General features: G+C 34.7%; 1 protein-coding gene across 8 annotated transcripts in view; it reads left to right on the top strand.

Annotated features, from left to right (window-relative positions):
- The window catches only part of PTPN13 (protein tyrosine phosphatase non-receptor type 13), a 210,411-nt gene that overhangs the window by 99,163 nt on the left and 92,528 nt on the right, over nucleotides 1-18,720 (top strand). For 7 of the 8 annotated variants that reach the window (XM_017545146.2, XM_017545144.2, XM_017545141.2 and 4 more), the window contains exons 7-9: nucleotides 1,993-2,556; nucleotides 17,173-17,268; nucleotides 17,659-17,752. In XM_017545146.2, the coding sequence (XP_017400635.1) occupies nucleotides 1,993-2,556; nucleotides 17,173-17,268; nucleotides 17,659-17,752 (754 nt within the window). The remainder of the gene's footprint in view (nucleotides 1-1,992; nucleotides 2,557-17,172; nucleotides 17,269-17,658; nucleotides 17,753-18,720) is intronic. The other variant, XM_017545145.2, reaches the window with a different exon arrangement.

The raw sequence follows: 18,720 nt of genomic DNA, 5'->3' as shown, positions 1-18,720 counted from the left end.
GGACGAATAATGAAAATAGAAGGAGATAGCAACAGAGAATTAAAGAAGTAAAATCTTTGATAAAGTAAAATGAGGGGGGAATCCAGAATACATATTGGGGATTGGCCTTCAACTGGTAGGAAATTTCATCTTTTAAGATGACAAAGAAAAGAGTAGACATAGTAGTATAGAATTACTCATGGAACGATGAGAAAACTCTCCTCCAACAGCTCCTGTTTTCTTGGAGATAGGATCACACCTTAAGCTAAAAGAGTAGGGAGTTAAGGTAGAAAATGTGAAAAATGAGGAAAAGTGAACAGTCATTATGGAAAGTTAACAGACTTACTATTAACACATGATATTGCTTGTACAAAGTGGTTGACTATGAATTTATGGTATTGCCAAATACCCACTTGTTTGGTGCTTTTCCAAGTTTTGATTACTTGGGAAACTACTACTTTGGTAGTAAAGACAGCAGAATAAGGCAGATGGTTGAGTTCATCTATCTATGGTTTATGATCCTGAATCTTTTCTTTTCTTTTTTTAAATCTAATGTGTTCTATCAATTTTCAAGAATATCTCTGTTCTCTATATAATAAAATTTTAAATTAATTAGTTCCAAAATGTGGTTTTTAAGAATATAACTTACCTCTAAAATACTATAACACAGACATATATTTATCAGTTTTCAAATTATCTTAGATTAGAAGCTGGAGTCTGTGACAATCTGTGTCTGGATGTGGTATGGTATATTTCTTGGTGTTCTTTATATGTTGTGCCCCAAATATAGATGTAATCCTTATTTACACTTGAGTAGATTCAGGGGAAGATGAGGTACAATAAAAGCACAATGTTTTAATCTTAATCAATTATTTGCTGCCATTCTGAAATGAATTCTCTTTTTAAAGATTTTTTTAAGGTAAAATTTGTTTTGAGAGAATTAAAGCTTATAGTTGTTACACTGAAGAGGCAATTGATGTCTTTAAATAAACAAGCAATTTATTATTAAGCAGGTTTTAGTCATTATATAGTGGGTAGAATATTAAAAAGATCACAGAAGGTAGCACAGGAAATCTTCAGTGTTTATGGGCTATTGAGTTAGTAACTATAAAGTATTTACCTACATTTCTTTTTTCACTAGTGGACATATATGACTTTTTGTTGTTGAATCTATGGATTCACAAAATTAATTACTGGATGGACATTTTTGGTGTATGTCACATTTATACACTACTACTACCTTTAAGAAAAAGTAGAATAAGTATTGATTTTAACTACATCAAGGACTAAAGAATAAGAGTTGATACTTTATTACAATTGACAAATAATAGTAAATTATGTTCTAGAGGAAAAAACTTTATTAGTGCATGAGGGTCTGCCATGGAAAAATTGTTTCTTTCATAACTTAAACACAATCAAATTATTTGGATTTCAAACACAATAAAGTTTTCTGAAAACATACCTAATTATAATAAAACCTTGATACTTAAGAATTCCAAATGCTACAATCCTGTTTCTATCCAGAATATAGCAGGAATTGTTTCTTTCTTCCTTAAGTGTATTTATTCAGAAGTTCAGAATATACCAGGACTTTATACTGATATGACATATATTTGTTATGCCTTCAGAAGTTAAAGTAGTAAATACATTCTGTTATTGCCTCCAAATAATTTCTTGGATAATGAATATTCTTCTAAACTGAATAGTATCAGAAACTTTGGTCTGCTTTTTTAAACCAAATAATCCACCTTTGATGAATATAAAATAATATCACTCAAAATGTAATTCGTTTATTGATTTTATTAGATAAGAGATAATAAACTGTGAAAAGTTATGCAAATGTAACATCTCTTTCCTCTTCCATTATCACCATCACCACCATCCCATTTCACCTCTGATCTTCCATTTGGATCATTTAGAAAATTGACACCGCTTTCATTGTTAATAGCGGATTACATTCCCATTTATTTTCTTAAAATTCTGTGCATACATGATAGATTCTTATCATTCCAGGAAGAAGCTCTACTTCTGATGTACTAGACATACAAAAGGCTCCACTCTCTCATCCAACCTTTCTTAACAAAGGGCTTAGTAAATCTATGGGATTTCTGTCCATCAGAGATTCACAAGATGAGAAGGATTATTTCAAGGACATTTTATCAGATAATTCTGGACATGAAGATTCTGAAAATACATGCTCCCCTTACCAGTTCAAAACTAGTAGCCCAGAAAAAAAAGCCATCCCTGGCATTGATGTGCTTTCTAAGAAGAAGAGCTGGGCTTCATCCATGGACTTGCTTTGTACAATTGACAGAGACTTCTCTTCAGGAGAGACTGGCACATATCGTCATTGTCACCCTGAGGCAGTAACAGTGCGGACTTCAACTACTCCTAGAAAAAAGGAGGCAAGATACTCAGATGGAAGTATAGCTTTGGATATCTTTGGCCCTCAGAAAATGGATCCAATATATCACACTCGAGAATTGCCCACCTCCTCAGCAATATCAAGTGCTTTGGACCGAATCCGAGAGAGACAAAAGAAACTTCAGGTTCTGAGGGAAGCCATGAATGTAGAAGGTTAGTAATTTTGTGTGTGTTTGAGAGATAATCGAATATAAGTCTTTTAAATGTTTTTTCAAAATAAAGAAGGGTTATTAAATCATTCTACAAGTCTTATTTTCACTACCAAACCTTTGTACGGGTTGGTCTTTCTGTTCTCCCTTCCATCAAAACCCTAATCAAAGTACACTGCTTCCACAAAGTCATCCCTAATAAACATGCCCAGTCTTGTTATAGTCTCTCAATATTTGAGGTAGTATATTTTTAGATTGCAAGCTTATCAAAGGCAGGAGGCATGTTTTCTACTTCTTTTAGCTTAAATTCTCCACTGTGCCCTCTACTGTGCACTCGTGCGCTGTCTCATGGGAGGCTTCAGTAAATGACTGGTTTCTGAAAACAAGAAGCAGTCCATCATAACTGGCAATGCTAGAGAAGCAGAATGGCAGGGTTATGGTGCATTGCTTCCCAAACTACCAGCTTCAAAAAACAAGTGTTGCAACAGAACTATAGGAGATTATAATTTACTTTGTCTGGAATAAAGCTTTGAATCATAGCACACTTTAGGTTTATAGAGTCAGCCTCAGTTTGAATTAGTTTCCTCCACTAGTAACTATGTGGTCTTTACTTGGGCTTCATCTCTCCAAGTCTAAATTACTCCATCTATAAAATAGGTTTCTCAAAATAGGTTAATTAGGTAATGAATATAAAGTGATTAATATTACATTAGTAGTGTGAGTAATATAAAAATAACTTCGTAAGTGGTAAATTCTTATTCTAGGGAAAAACTCTGTTTCAAAAATACTTGATTTCACACACAAAACTCAATGTGTCAATTGGAGTAAAGTTATGTCCAAGACATATGGATAGAGGCTATTTTCAGTGTAAATAGATGTGACATATAGGTAGAGGCTATTTTTAGTATGAATAGAAGCACGAGAAAAGAAGAGAGAATTTTTAATCTAATTCTGTACCTTTTTTAAGATTCAAATTTTATAGCTGCCCTTGCTTCCTAGACAAATCCTAGGCTATAGCTTATTAAAGACAACTTTAAGATGTTTTCTAGTTCAAAAAAACAAATGACATAATTAAGGGTCACATTTATTTTTAAGGTCATTATTCTAGTGTAATATTTTTTATTCATGTATTTCCTTTAAAGTATTCTAAAGATCTGTTGCTCTGTTACCTAAGTCTTTTTGTTTTGTTTTGTTTTGTTTGTTTGTTTGTTTGTTTGTTTGAGACGGAGTTTCACTCTTGTTACCCAGCCGGGAGTGCAACGGCACGATCTCGGCTCACCGCAACCTCCGCCTCCTGGGTTCAGGCAATTCTCCTGCCTCAGCCTCCTGAGTAGCTGGGATTACAGACATGTGCCACCATGCCCAGCTAATTTTTTGTATTTTTAGTAGAGACCGGGCTTCACCATGTTGACCAGGATGGTTTCGATCTCTTGACCTCGTGATCCACCTGCCTCGGCCTCCCAAAGTGCTGGGATTACAGTCATGAGCCACCAGGCCTGGCCTGTTACCTAAGTTTTAAGCATAGCTCTGGAGCTGAACATACTTTCTGAGTTTTGTTTTACTTTGAGTAAAAGGTTTGTATTTTTTTTCAATTTCAGGAGTTGAAAATTAGTAAAGAATTTGAAATATGGAGGAAATTATTGAATATTTAATTGATATAGGTTACTATATAACATGAATTTTTCAAAAATATTAGCCAACTTTATGAGACGGTTATATATAATCTTCATTGAAAATTTTCAAAGATAGGAAGTAAAAATTTAGAAATTTGTATACAACGTTACAACTTTTAGAATTGTGATACGAAGAGATTAGGCACTTTCTATGGCTTAAAAGAGAAATCTCTTTTTTTATGTTGTACAACAGCCAGTATATGAACAATAATTTAGTCTAACCTTCTGTTGAGCATGCCCTCATGGAAACAATTATGTAAAGGAATCTTGTCCATTGTGAGGGAAAAAAAAAACTTTCAATGATTCAAATAGATAAAACCATTAAAATTTTCAAAATATAATGAAGATATGTACCAATTTAGATGAGTATTTCTAACACTTAAAGGACAGAGTAGTATCTGTCTTTTTTTAATGTGAATATTAAAAATGAAATTATAGGCCAGGCATGGTGGCTCACACCTATAATCCTAGCACTTTTGGAGGTCACAGTGGGAGAATTGCTTGAAGCCAGAAGTTCAAGACTAGTCTGGGCAACATAGAAAGACCTCATATCTTCAAAAAAATTGTTTTAATTAACCAGGTGTGGTGGTGCACACCTGTAGTTCCAGCTACTCGGGAGGCTGAGGTGGGAGGATCACTTGAGCTGAGAAGTTTGAAGCTGCAGTGATCTGCCGTCATGCCACTACACTCTAAACTGGGCAAAAAAGGAAGACCCTGTCTCTAATGATAGTAATAATAAAATTATAATTGCTGATGTTTTTATGTGTGATCTAACTTTAAAAAGATTATTTGTCTTAATATTTGGTAAATTAGTAGTAATGTGAATTAGTGAAGCTTTGAGAATTTTTTTTTTTACACTTGAACCTTGCTTTGAGAGTTAAACAGGAAAAACATCAAACATTAATAGAAACATATTTAATCTGTTAAATTATGCCATAATGGCCTATTTAATATATCTCATTTGCTTTTCATTACTAATAACAAAATATATTAGACTATTATAGCATGTGATTCTATTATCTTCTCAGGTAATATTATCTTCTCAGATAATGTGTGTATGCACATGGATATAAGTGTTAAGGAAACTCAGACCAACTTATTTCCACATACGCTTTTTTATCTGCAAAGATGATGCATAATTCTTGTAGATCCTTATTTGTTCAAAACGTAACTATATATTTGATATCATTTCCAGATTTAGAAATTTTGTATTTGTTACAGAATGCACAAACAAAAGAAAATCTTTCAAAAACTATAAAATGTGCTTTGAATTGTTTGATACAGGACAATCCTGAAATCTTTTTAACTACTGAGTGTTTTCAAAAGCATTTTCTCTCATGAAGAACCTACTCGTTATTCCCCCAGAGGCTATTTTACAGCCTAGTTAAACAAACACCTGAAAATGTTGGATTATTATGAAGTTATACTACCTTAAACCTCCACTATTATATAGTAACTTGAAAGTAGCAATAAATTATGTTTGCTTTATACTAAAAGCATTATTCAAAAAGAATGTTAGAGGCTTAGAATTCAAAAGCACTAATTCTCACTAGTTGAGTAACTTTGCTGGTCTTTATGCAGTGCTTTTTCTAAAAGTGAAGTAATTTATTTTAGATGTGCAAACAAAAATGCAGATTGATAAGATGGAGATTTTAGCTACTATACAAAGAAAAAGGAATAGAAAAATCATATAAATCCCATGTTTCTCATTTAATTCTCATGAGAGACAGGCTTCACGGATCCCTTTTATGTGTGCTAAATCAAGCAAGACAGTAAATATCATTAATGTACACAGTTTATTGTACACATTTTTTTCTTAAAATATTTGCATTTTAAACTTTTAAAAACAAATATTCTGTACAATTTTTGTGATTTTTAAATTTGGCAGTCGCTAATGGGTTTCAGTAATTTTAGAACTAGAAGAGGTCTTAGAGGACATGTTATCTAAACATATTCCTGGGCTTGTGAAGATTTAATAACATACCCAAGATCACATAACGAGTTAATAATAGAGTTTTATTATTTTGGAGATTGTAGATTTTTATCATAGATTTTCTAAGTATTGGTCTAAGGATCTCCCACTACTGTGACTTTTTTTTTTTTTAAGTTGTGTTCCACATTCCTGAGCTGATACAATAATTGGAAGAAACAAAGTTGCTAAATTTTAATTTGTTCTTTGGGTGTGAAAGAAGGGTTATTGTTAATAAGAAACAATTTTTCTCCAACCTCTGATATATAGCTTTTTCCTTAACCCAGGCCCCATCCCCTTGAAAGGATCCTTTACCTAAATAATCTCCTCAGCATTTCTTTAGCTAACAACCAGCTAACTAGTATATGGGACACTAGACCTTCAAATCATGGAATTTGGAACTGGAGGGAATCTGGATACCATTTAAACCAAACAGCTCATTTTCAGAGGTCCAGGGAAGTTTATAATTCGTAATCCATAATTCATAATCCACAATTCATAATCCATAACAAAGCTATATTTTGAATCCAAGTCTCTAGATCACAATAATAAGATTCTTCCACTCCGCTATCCTGATTTAAAGAAGACAACAGACACATATCAGATACATGGTTGGAACATTGGATATTCAACTAACTGCCTATGAAGTCACTTAAGTCTCTCCTCAACAAAATTACATAATTTTTAATACAGCAAAACAAGATAGTATTATGAAATAATGGCTAAAAGTGAGGCACTTTTAGTTCTTTCTGCATTAAACCATACAGTGCAGGGGTTAAGATGGAACTGCATTATGTTATCTATTGTGGTAGATAGTATTTTGGTGGGGTTCTACTATGGTTGGATCTTTAAGATAACTAATTCTATGACTGACAAGATAGGGCATAAATTATCAAAAAGCAGCGACTGGCACTGAGTGCTCTCATTACTTTGGGAACAAAATGAGACAGGAACAAAAAAGATCTCAAAGAAATTGTAGTTGATATTGAAAAATTGTAAACAGAAGATTATTACTGCAATTATTAAGTTAATACTTTTCAGATAGTTCTCTACATACATAAAGCAGTAGGGAAGGGGCAGGAAGAAACATAACAGGTTTCTCTTGTGGTAACTGTTTTTAAAAATTGACGTTGCTCTTTTTCGTGTCATTCTTTTAATTCTACTTTCTTTTACCCTCAGAACAGGATGGTCTAATCTCTTTTTTTTTTCTCTCAGTATTTTCTTTTCTACCTCTTCAACTCCATCCCAAGATCTGAGTATTTATCTGTTTTCTAATAGGAGTATCTGACAAATGTCTCTTTCTTTCTTGTGGTGTAATTACCATACACGCCCTATCCATTGCTCTGTGGGTTGGCAGTACATTCCTGATTATGAGATTGACTTGGAACCAGTACTGTGAGTATAGTACAAGCAGTACTCCCACACCCTGGGTGGGGATCATGAATAGCATTTGGCTTCCAACAGTTGTAACTCCTCTGCATTCTGCACAATACTAGAAAGTATGAAGAACAGATAAAACAAATTTCTACAAAAGTGGCTATGGTTAAGTGTTATTTGTTTAATTGGCTGTTAATCAACATACTTCACATCAAAATGAATATTGTTTTCTTCTTTCTAGTGGTGTGATCTCTGGTCCTAGCCTAGTTTTGCTGTCCCATGACTGCCCTATGAACAAAGCTTAGACTCTGTGTTGTGCAACTAGAATATGTAAACACTCAAGTATGGGAACCCATTCTCATTTGAGGAATCTTAATATTTCATTTGAGAAGATTGCATTTAAAAGTTTGCATTCTTATAGTTACACTTAAGAAAAGAAAAGGGATTAATTTATAATTGTGTACGTTCATGTTCAAGTATCATGTGTGATACTTTTAGTATCTTATAATTCTTATGGAGATATATATATTTTCAAAACTTATCTTTTATAAATTTCAAAACTAGTAAGGATGAACTATTTTAATTTTTATTTCTTTACCATATTTGCCTTTGAATAGCAAGGAAAAAACATGATTGAGTTATTTAGATTACTCCATGAGCTAAAATAAATAATTTTCATATTCATGTTTTTATTTGATTTATATCAGTTCAACAGAAGTAAATGAGTATAAGCAGGGGTTTCCTGTAATATTGGTCAAATATCACATGTATTTCACGTATTAATGACTTAATTTCTAGATTAAGAAGGCTTAATTATTAGATTATAAATGAAATGCAAATATATTTTGTGTCTCTGAAGAACACAAATTATGATGTAGATAGAATCAACACCTTAGAAAGGAAAGAAGTGTCTACTGTGTTTGCAGGGTGGGATTTTTAAAGAGATTTCTGTTTTAGGCCAGTATTGTCCAACAGAATTTCTTCAGTGGAGGAAATATTCTATATCTGCACAGTCCAACTTAGTAGCTACTAGCTACATATGACTATGGAGTACTTGCAATATAGGTAGTGCAACTGAGGAACTGAATATTTTATTTAAACTTACATAGTTACATGTGGCTAGTGGCCACCATACTGGAATATTGGACAGTGCAGCTGTAGACTATTCCCATATGACATTAGGTTAGTATAAAAAGCCAACACTCAGTTGAGGAAAGACTGGCTTCAGAACCATTTGGGAGAAGGTGAGCAATAAGTTATTATTTAGTTTAAATCAGAATGCAACTGAGAATATGTATTTACCTTTCTTTTGATTTATCCAAGTGGAAAAATAAAGTTGCATTTTGAAATCCTAGGGAAAATTAGAGGTAAAACCAATATAGACTTTTCATTGGATGATGTAATGTTGACTTCAGTGTTCATAGAAATAATATGCTCCTTTATTGGAAATGAGGGACCTAATTTAAGTCTACCCATAGCATGATTCACATAGACCCAGTTTGGCTTTAACATAGCCACTCTCTAAGGACAGACTGATATGTCTTAAGAAAGATTGAAAATGGATCTTCCTAACAATGGGTATCATCACATTGTTTTAAGACCCAGCAATTTTAAACTTGTTTCCACGTTTCATCGCAGTCTCCTTATCTCTCCATTTGTCTGTCTGCCATGCAAGTTTGAATATGTTTATTCTCTGCTGTCAGCCATTTGCAAATATTCCATCACCTGAACAAGATAAAATTCTGGCTCCTTGGATCATCATACTTGAGGTTCCCCATGATTATATCTTTTATCTCATCTTTTAGCATTTCATATATCACACCTCACTCCCACACCATGTACACATTCTCATTTTCTCCCTCTCTCCCTCTGTCGCTTTTTCTTTCTCTCCTTCTCCCCAGTTCCTTCCTTCCTCCTTGCCTCCCCAGTTCTGAGTATGTGTGTATGTGGAGAAATACACGCATACATACACAGACAAACGTGTGAATGGATGAATAGATGATTGATTGATTGATTGATTGATCTACCTACTTACCTACCTACCTACCTACCTACCTACATACCTACATATTTATAGGCCATTTCATATCTTCTTGTCTTTATTCACACAGCATTCTGCCTTAAAACTCTCAAAGCTTTCAGACATTGACGGTTCAGGAATCTTTCACCTCCCCACTTTAGGATGATGATGGCCTGTTTTGCATTGAAATTACTGCTTTTCAGGAGTTTGTCTTTCCTCCTACAGACCTTGAAAATTTGGCCTGGTCTAATTCATAGCTGTATCCTAAGTGTCTGCCACTACACCTGACATATGATAGGCACTCAGTAAATGTTTATTAATATAAACAAAGTTTTACAATGTGGCTATTAAAGAATTTTAATATATGCAGTGGTACTATTTCAGATAATGGGTTACAACAATATTCTCTGGCAAATTATACATGTAGTGAGGCGAAATCATACCTCCTCTTCCTCTGTCTTGTCCAACTCTATGAGTAAGCTCACACACTTTTCACTTATAACCAGAACAACCAACAGAGAATGTAATTGATTTCCTATTGAACTCTGTACTCTTTGAAAGTTTTAAAAATGACAGTGAAGTCATAACAGTGAATCCTTGAAGATTCTAGAAGAGTGATACAGTGAGCCTAGCCCAAGTCACAGCCAACTATGTGGCTACTATATCAACACCCCCATAGAGGGAGTTGGAAACTGTTCATTCTTTCTGCTATCCCTACTCTGCATATATTTTAGATCTATTGAGTGACGAACAGTTTACAGAGCATTTTTCCATATGTCTTTACTTTTTAACATATATTCACACTTGTATGAGGTTTGTTCGCCCAGGTTAAAAATTTTATTCATTATGTCTAGCTCTCAAGGTATTTTAGAAAATGTTCTATTGATTGCAATGTGGTGTAATATAGAATACAGTAGACTCTAGTAAACACATAAAAGGTACAATCACCTATTTCTCAAAATTATTCTCCAATAAAAGAAGAATAGAGAACACTTTATATATGAATACATAATATTGTTAGTGTGTTTTTCTGCTTTGTTTGAAAATTGAAATATTTTGTTAGGACCCATATCCTTTAAAATGTGGGATTTTAAAAATGATTTGTAGTTCTGCACCACAAAACCAATCATTTTAGTTCTTTTTGAAACTTGCATCTGTAATTTTGGTCATATATTAAAGGTAAAGATATACCAAGGTAAAAGTGGTTATTTAATACTTGCTGCAGTTGGCTGAGTCTCACTTTCTACATATTACTTGTCTGAGCTTGAATGTGTGTCACTTGTAAATGGTGTTTTCAGCTTATAATTTGTGCTGGCTTAGATTCATTTTAATGTCAAAATTGTAGACTTGAATGTTTCACCTGAAACAGCTTTAAGCCCAGAATATTATGCAAATCTTCATAATCCAAGTCTGATCTCCTAAACATTTAAAGTATAGTGTACATGATCGCATGCCACAACTTTATGTGGTAAAAGTGCTAATTGTGTTAAGTAGTGGTAGAAATTGTGACTCTTAGTTGTCAAGAACTTATGGCAAAACACACTTGCCTATTGAAAAACTGCTTTTCATTGTTGCTGTATAAACGGCATCAATACAATAGAATCACTGTGAATTTTGTTCAGAGGATAAGATTACAGATAAAGGATGATAAAATATTTGTTAAGTTTTTATACCTCATATTCTGACAAAAAGTATACTCTTAATTATGGTAAAATAGTACTAGAGATGAAAGATTATTTTCTAATTTCAGAGTATGCATTATTATAGAATCTGTATAACTAGACTTCTATGCAAATCTTAATGCTTTGGTTTTTAAAAAAAAAATTTTTTTTTTTACAAGGTCTTGCTCTGTCTCCTAGGCTAGAGTATGTAGCATTGTCTCAGCTCACTGCAACCTCTGCCTCCTGGGCTCAAGCAATTCTCTCACCTCAGCTTCCCAAGTAGCTAGGACTACAAGCATGTACAACCACGCCTAGTTAATTGTTTTTTGCTTCCCCCCCGCCACCAACCCCCATAGAGATGGGGTTTCACCATGTTGCCCAGGTTGGTCTCAAACTCCTGTGTTCAATCAGCCCAGCTGCCTCAGCCTCCCAAAGTGCTGGGATTACAGGCATAACCCACCATACTGGCCCAAATCTTAATTCATTAAGCCATTCTTCATTAGTCCTTATTCTTTTCATTATCTCATAACTATTGCACCAAATGTTTTTTGGAAAGAATATATTCATATATGTTTTATGTGTTTATGTACATTTATTCACACATACCCAATTTGGTACTTCTTTCTTGGTGACATCACATTTGGTGGCACAAAACCTAGGCTGATTTTACCTTCCCATTTGCTCTTTTCTTCTCGTTAATATTTCTAACTTTTGCTGAAACTTCATTTTCTGTAATTGAAAACCAAGTACTTAGAGGAAGTCAAAAAGAAGGAAATTGTCTAGTAATATAAGGAATAATCATGATTCTAAGTGCACTCTAGTACACTAATTTTTACATTGTATGCTTCATTTAGATATTTGCTAGCTGAGAAAAGAAATTTGCATACCAACAAATTAGATATTGAGGCTAATCTTCAGCCCCAGAAAAGGCAAATAAATTCAGTCTAACAACTGTAATGGTGAAAGCTTAAAATTTTTCCATTATAGTTATAATATGGCAATGAAGGTGGCTACATGTGCATTTTATAAAATGTATATTTGGTTATCCTAATAGGTCAATTGCATATGATTCAAGAATTTTGGCATTCAGAAAACTTTGTAATATTCTGTAAGTATGTGGAAGCATTGTTTTGGTTTAAAAAAACAATAGTCTGATACTTTCTAGTTAAAATACCAGCCAGGTTTTGTTGGTACTGGGAAATGGGCACATGAAGATTCATTATACTGTTTATTTTTATGTCTGTTTGGAAGTTTCCATAATAAATAATTTTTTAAAAATCAGCCAATTAATACCACATTCCTGGGATCTGTACCAAATCTAAAGTGCTAGAATTTTACACTCAAAAATAGAAAATATGTTTCTGTGTCTGGATCCTCTAAAAAGAAAAAATAGTTAATAATGTCCCATACCTTATTTACAATTAGATATTACCCCTCTTCAGTAGACCAGAACAGAAGAAGAAAATCACTTCTATCTGGTTAGTGCCTACTAGATACTTTTATGTGCAGGTAATCTCAGAGAGCCAAGAAATGTTTCTGCTCAGATGACCCGTAAACAGAAAATGTGCCTCTCCATATATACCAGTACAAGATTCTCTTTGTAAAAAACATAATTTTATAACAACACCTGGAAATGTTAAATTTATTATTCAGAAATTTTCCAAGACACACTCTAGAACACAAGAAGCTCACCAAAAAAAAAAAAAAATACCTACTACTTAAGTTAACATGGATACACCCACCCCTACCCCAGTAAGAGAAGGAAAAGAAGTCTTTCTACCCCTAATAGGCAAAGCAAGTTATCCCATTTGTGTTTTGGAATACCAGTGCTCTATTACTATAAAATAGTAAAGTATCATAAGGTAATAACCTCCTCCCCCATGGCATATTACTGAAAACATTTACAGACCAATAGCTCATCAAGGGAAAATGTTTTATTGTTATGTTTTTAAGAGTGGTTAGTCAAAGTTGCATTTATTTGTCTTACAGAAGGAACCCAGAGATTGAAAAACGTTTACTAGTAGTGTCAGAGTAAACTGAAGAAATAAAACATAGGATAGTAGTAAGGGTGAGGGAATATGGACATGTGAAACAATATAAGAACAATTATAAAGTGCCACCAAAGAATGGAAATTCAGATTAAAGTTTATTTATGATCGTATAGCCACTTTTCAAAAATAGTTGTGAAATATTAAATTCATTTATTACTTAATATGGGGTGGGAAATTGTTGCAAGGCATAACATCCAAGTGACTAAAAGTTCTTTACTCAGTTTATTGAATAGGCTTATTGTGATTTCCTACTTTTCTTTGTAAGATATTAAAACCATACTGCCTGTTTAGATTTGGTTCCTGTCCATGGCCTTAATGGTCTTATTGTCCTCTATATTGCAATTCCAGGCTTGCAATTTGGTTAAGTTTTTTTGGAAAAGTTCCTTAAATTTTTAGCATGAGGACTCTGTAATAACAAAACAAATGTACTTTGGTGTTCCTTGAAAATAGCAGTTCTTCCTAGGTAAAAATGTAACTTGCATATAATGTACTATATTCATTCAATTTAAATTAGTATCAAATAATATGATTGTTTTCCATCTTCTACAGTCCTTTCAAATTACATTCATAATAAGCCAGAGGATTTTTTTAAATTGTTTATTCCTGTGGTAGGATGCAATCATTTAGAATAAAAAAAAAAGTACTGGTAAATACCTTGATTTTTTAATTCTAAAACTCGATTGTACTATTAGTTGATATTTCTGTTCACCATACACAAAGCCAGGCAGTCAGGCTTGCTTTATTATTCCTAGTTCCCCAGGTAAACATTATCCTAGAAACAGGCAGAACTTTCTCTCCATGGAATCCGTGGCCCGTCATCTATCCTTTTTCTCCTCCCATTTATTTAAAGCTTTGTCTCAGCATGACTCTTATCCTTTTTTGGGGCATGACCTCTCAATTTTCAGTTCATCATCCCTGTTCTGATTCCACAAACCTGGTTTCTATGGTGCAATTTAACTCACTTATTCTTTCCTTTCTTTTTCTGTTAAGAATCTCTATTAAATACCTTCTAACATAAGGAATAACATCATGTGAAGACTGTCCTCAGGTTTGCAGACTAGCAAAAAAGAACTCCTCACCAACCTTGATTCTCTACTGCCATGCACTTCATGTCACTCCTCAGCTTTAAACACTTCCCAGGGTCCAGTATCAAGCGCGCGCGCGCGCGCGCACACACACATATACACACACACACACACACACACACACACACACACACACACACGAAAATTCTGATTGGTTCCACTAAAATTTAGGTATTCTAGCCTACCTTACATCTTCATGGCTACATGAAAGCTTTCATGTACTTTTTGCTGACTTTTATCAGCATTGTTCACAGCAGAATTTCTTTAACCTTCTCAAGCTTCAGCCAAACAGGCTCCCAGGGGGTGATAGACTTTTTTATTTTCCATGCAACTTTCTGACATGAATATCTTGGAATTCCCTCTGTTTCACTCTTTCCCTTGTCTGTTGCTTCTTTTAAGAAGGAAAGATCTTTCCTCCTTGCCAGTCTACTCATCCCACATGTGTTCTTTTTCCATCTCCTGTTTCCTTCAACGTTTTTTTATCAGTTTTTCCCACTACCATTTGCCACTTCAGTCTCTCCCACTCTGTGGGCTTATTATCCACCACCTAAAATCAAGCACAAACATTCCTCTGTGCAAAAAACCAACAACAACAAAAACTCTCTATTTTTTAAAATCTTCTTGTCTTCCCCAATCCTCAAAATTCGTGAAAGAATACTCTATACTCATTTGCTCAAATTCTTACCATCTAGTCCTTCTTTAACCCTTTCTGATTTGGCCTCTGACTAAATCACGCAATGAAAATAATTCTCTTAAAGGCCACCAGTGACCTTTATGTACCAATTATATACATTTATTCACTCAGAAAATATTTATTTTGTGCTTGCTATGTACCAGGTACATGCTAGACTAGATACTAGAAGTACATCTAAAAAGGATAAAATTCTTGGCCGGGCGCAGTGGCTCACGCCTGTAATGCCAACACTTTGAGAAGCTGAGGCCAGTGGATCACTTGAGGTCAGGAGTTTGAGACCAGCCTGGCCCACAGGGTGAAAACTTGTCTCTACTAAAAATACAAAAATTAGCTGCACATGGTGACACGCACCTGTAATCCAGTTACTCCGGAGGCTAAGACAGGAGAATTGCTTGAACCCAGGAGGCAGAGGTTGCAGTGAGCCGAGATTGTGCCATTGCACTCCAGCCTAGGCAACAAGAGTGAAACCCTGTCTCAAAGAAAGAAAAAAAATAGATAATTTTTTTTTGTCAGAGAGCTTATAATTTAGGTGAGGAAACAAACAAGCAGAGAACTACAAAGCAGTGGAAGAGTTCCAATTAGTTAAGCATAAGGCAATGTGAAAGTAAGAGAAGCAATGTCTAACTCACCCTTTATGTGGTCATAGAAGCTTTTAGGTAGAAAGAGGCGTCTCTTAAAGGTTAGAAAAAGTATTCAGGTAAAGAAGGGGAAGACCAGTGTTTCTAACACAGGAAGTATCTTTCAGAAAGGAACCTAAAAGTTAATATGCTTTTGATTATCTGCAAATTCAGTAACACAAGTGCAGAATTTTTTAGGGAAGTTGATGGAGATAAGACTTTTACCTGAATTGGGTTTTAAATTTATATTTAAATTGTGTGTGTGTGTGTGTTCCCACTCCTCAAAACTTTGATTATATATATACGTGTGTGTCCATATATATACTTTTTGCCCAGTTCTCACAAATGAATCTGTGACTTCAAAATATAAAGGGCCACTGCTATAAATGTAGTTGGGAGCCAGGCGTGGTGGCACATGCTTCTAGTCCCAGCTACTTGGGAGGCTGAGAGAAGATAGCTTGAGCCTAGGAGTCCAGTGCTGCAGTAAACTATGATAGTACCACTACACTCCAGCCTAGGCAGCAGAGTGAGACCCTGTCTCTAAAAAAATAAAATAAATGTAGTTGAGGACCAGCTTATAAAATACTTTGAATACCAAGCTAAGAAGTTTTTAAACTGTATGGTGAACACTTTAGTTTCAGGGCAGCTCAGATTTTCATTTCTGGGAAGTTTACTTTCTGTAATGTGAATTATCATGTAGAGGAGCAAAACTGCAGAAAAGGGATTTAGGAGACAGGCAATAGTTGAGGAGTGACATGAATAGTGCTCGATGCTAGAAACAGTGGGATTGAAAAAGAGGGGATGGTTCAGAAATATTTAGAAGGTGGAATTTAGATTTTGATCCACACTTGGCCCTAGGCCCGGCCCCCTTGGACAGTGCACAAACCTATGTAGTACCCCCTTCCAAATGCTTATCATCTTATTCTGGTGGAACTGAACATTCTGTGTCAAATTAAGCATCAAGATGCTTGTCTTATCTTGCACATTTCAAATTCTTTGAGATTGTTGTATCTTTGGATTGTCTATTCCTTACAGAGTCTAACAGAGAATTACACTTAGTAAACATCCAAAAACCGTAATAATGATGCTTGCATGGCATCTACTCTGCTCTAAAAGCTTTGCATATGTTAATTCATTTAATTCTCATAACCTTATGCGATGTGCACTATTATACCCCCTTTTTGGCTGAATTTTAAAAGGAGTCATGGGGAGGTTAAATTACTTTCCAAAGGTCACACACTAGAAAGTGGTGGAACTGAGATTCAAATTGAGGCAGTCTGGCTCCAGGGTCCGTGCTCTGAGTCGGTATACTACACCAACTGAAAAATCGGAAGCTGTTATTTGAATACACTCCAGCGACTGGTAAATTTAAAGCAATGTATAAAATGTTTTAGTCCCACAAGATTAATATTTGGATTTATGTGGAACAGCTAATGAATTTGTTTTCCAATCTTCTTGTTTTAATCCTTTTAGAACCAATTCGAAGATACAAAACTTACCACGGTGATGTCTTTAGTACCCCCAGTGAAAGTCCATCTGTTATTTCCTCTGAATCAGATTTCAGACAAGGTAAGAGGCATCTGAAACAAGCAAATTGTTTTTAAGAAACCATGATTATTATTATTATTTTCAGTAGTGTTGAAATATTAATATAAGTTGTCAAAAAGAATATACTGTATAAAATTGCAAAATTATAAAAAGCTGCTGGTTACTCAGTAGTATCGTCGGAACTAAATAGCAGTTTCATCAAATAATGTTGTAGTCCTTTTTATTATGGAGATAATAATTCATTGTCTTTAAAAGTAGCATGATTTATCTCAAAAAAGTTTAAATACATTATGTCATTAATTTGGTTCTGTGAATTTGATTTGTACAACTCTATGTCTGCTGTTTGAGTTTTAAATAAAATTACTCTCATGTATTTATCACCTGTGCCATAATTTTTTCATTCATAATTAGTGAGAAGGAGTGAAGCCTCAAAGAGGTTTGAATCCAGCAGTGGTCTCCCCGGGGTAGATGAAACCCCAAGTCAAGGCCACTCACAGAGACCAAGGTAAGTCATATGAAAAAGTAGTGATATTTCCAGTGACTGGTGTTTGTTTTTTATTTGAATTAAATAGAATTTTTTGTTTGTTTTTCATTGTGTTTGGTGTTTTTTTGAGACAGAGCCTCATTCTGTCACCTAGGCTGGAGTGTCATGGTGTGATCTCGGCTCACTGCAACCTCCGCCTCCCAGGTTCAAGCAGTTCTCCTGCCTCAGTCTCCCAAGTAACTGGGATTATAGGTGCACACCACTGCGCCTGGCTAATTTTTTAATATTTAGTAGAGACTGAGTTTCACCATATTGGCCAGGCTGGTCTTGAACTCCTGACCTTAAGTGATCCACCCGCCTTGGCCTCCCAAAGTGCTGGGATTACAGGTGTGAATCAAAGATAATTTTTTTTTAATTATCCTTCTTCCTTTATTTTTTGCATTTTCCTTTTCTCTTCCTTTCCCTTAGCTCTCTTGGTTTTTATAAAAGTTCTCAGAAATGTATCCATTATATAAAAGACAAAGTATTGGAATCTTTTAACATCGTAATTGACTCTAATTATTTATAGTTGTGTTTGTTTTTTTAATTATCAATATGAATATAAAATAACAGGAAGGTGGGGGCATGGGATTAAAAATCTGTGAGAAGATAATAAACCTTGATTTCTAAGAGAATAATACCTCTCTTAAAAGGTTGGAATAGGGCCGGGCGCGGTGGCTCACGCCTGTAATCCCAGCACTTTGGGAGGCCGAGGCGGGTGGATCACAAGGTCAACAGATCGAGACCGTCCTGGTCAACATGGTGAAACCCCGTCTCTACTAAAAATACAAAAAATTAGCTGGGCATGGTGGCGCATGCCTGTAATCCCAGCTACACAGGAAGCTGAGGCAGGAGAATTGCCTGAACCCAGGAGGCGGAGGTTGCAGTGAGCCGAGATTGCGCCATTGCACTCCAGCCTGGGTAACAAGAGCGAAACTCTGTCTCAAAAA

The sequence above is a fragment of the Cebus imitator genome, unplaced genomic scaffold (assembly GCF_001604975.1).
Source record: "Cebus imitator isolate Cc_AM_T3 unplaced genomic scaffold, Cebus_imitator-1.0 Scaffold177, whole genome shotgun sequence".
Taxonomy (NCBI): domain Eukaryota; kingdom Metazoa; phylum Chordata; class Mammalia; order Primates; family Cebidae; genus Cebus; species Cebus imitator.
Note: the sequence above shows the minus strand (reverse complement) of the source record. Positions and strands in the feature narration are given on the sequence as shown.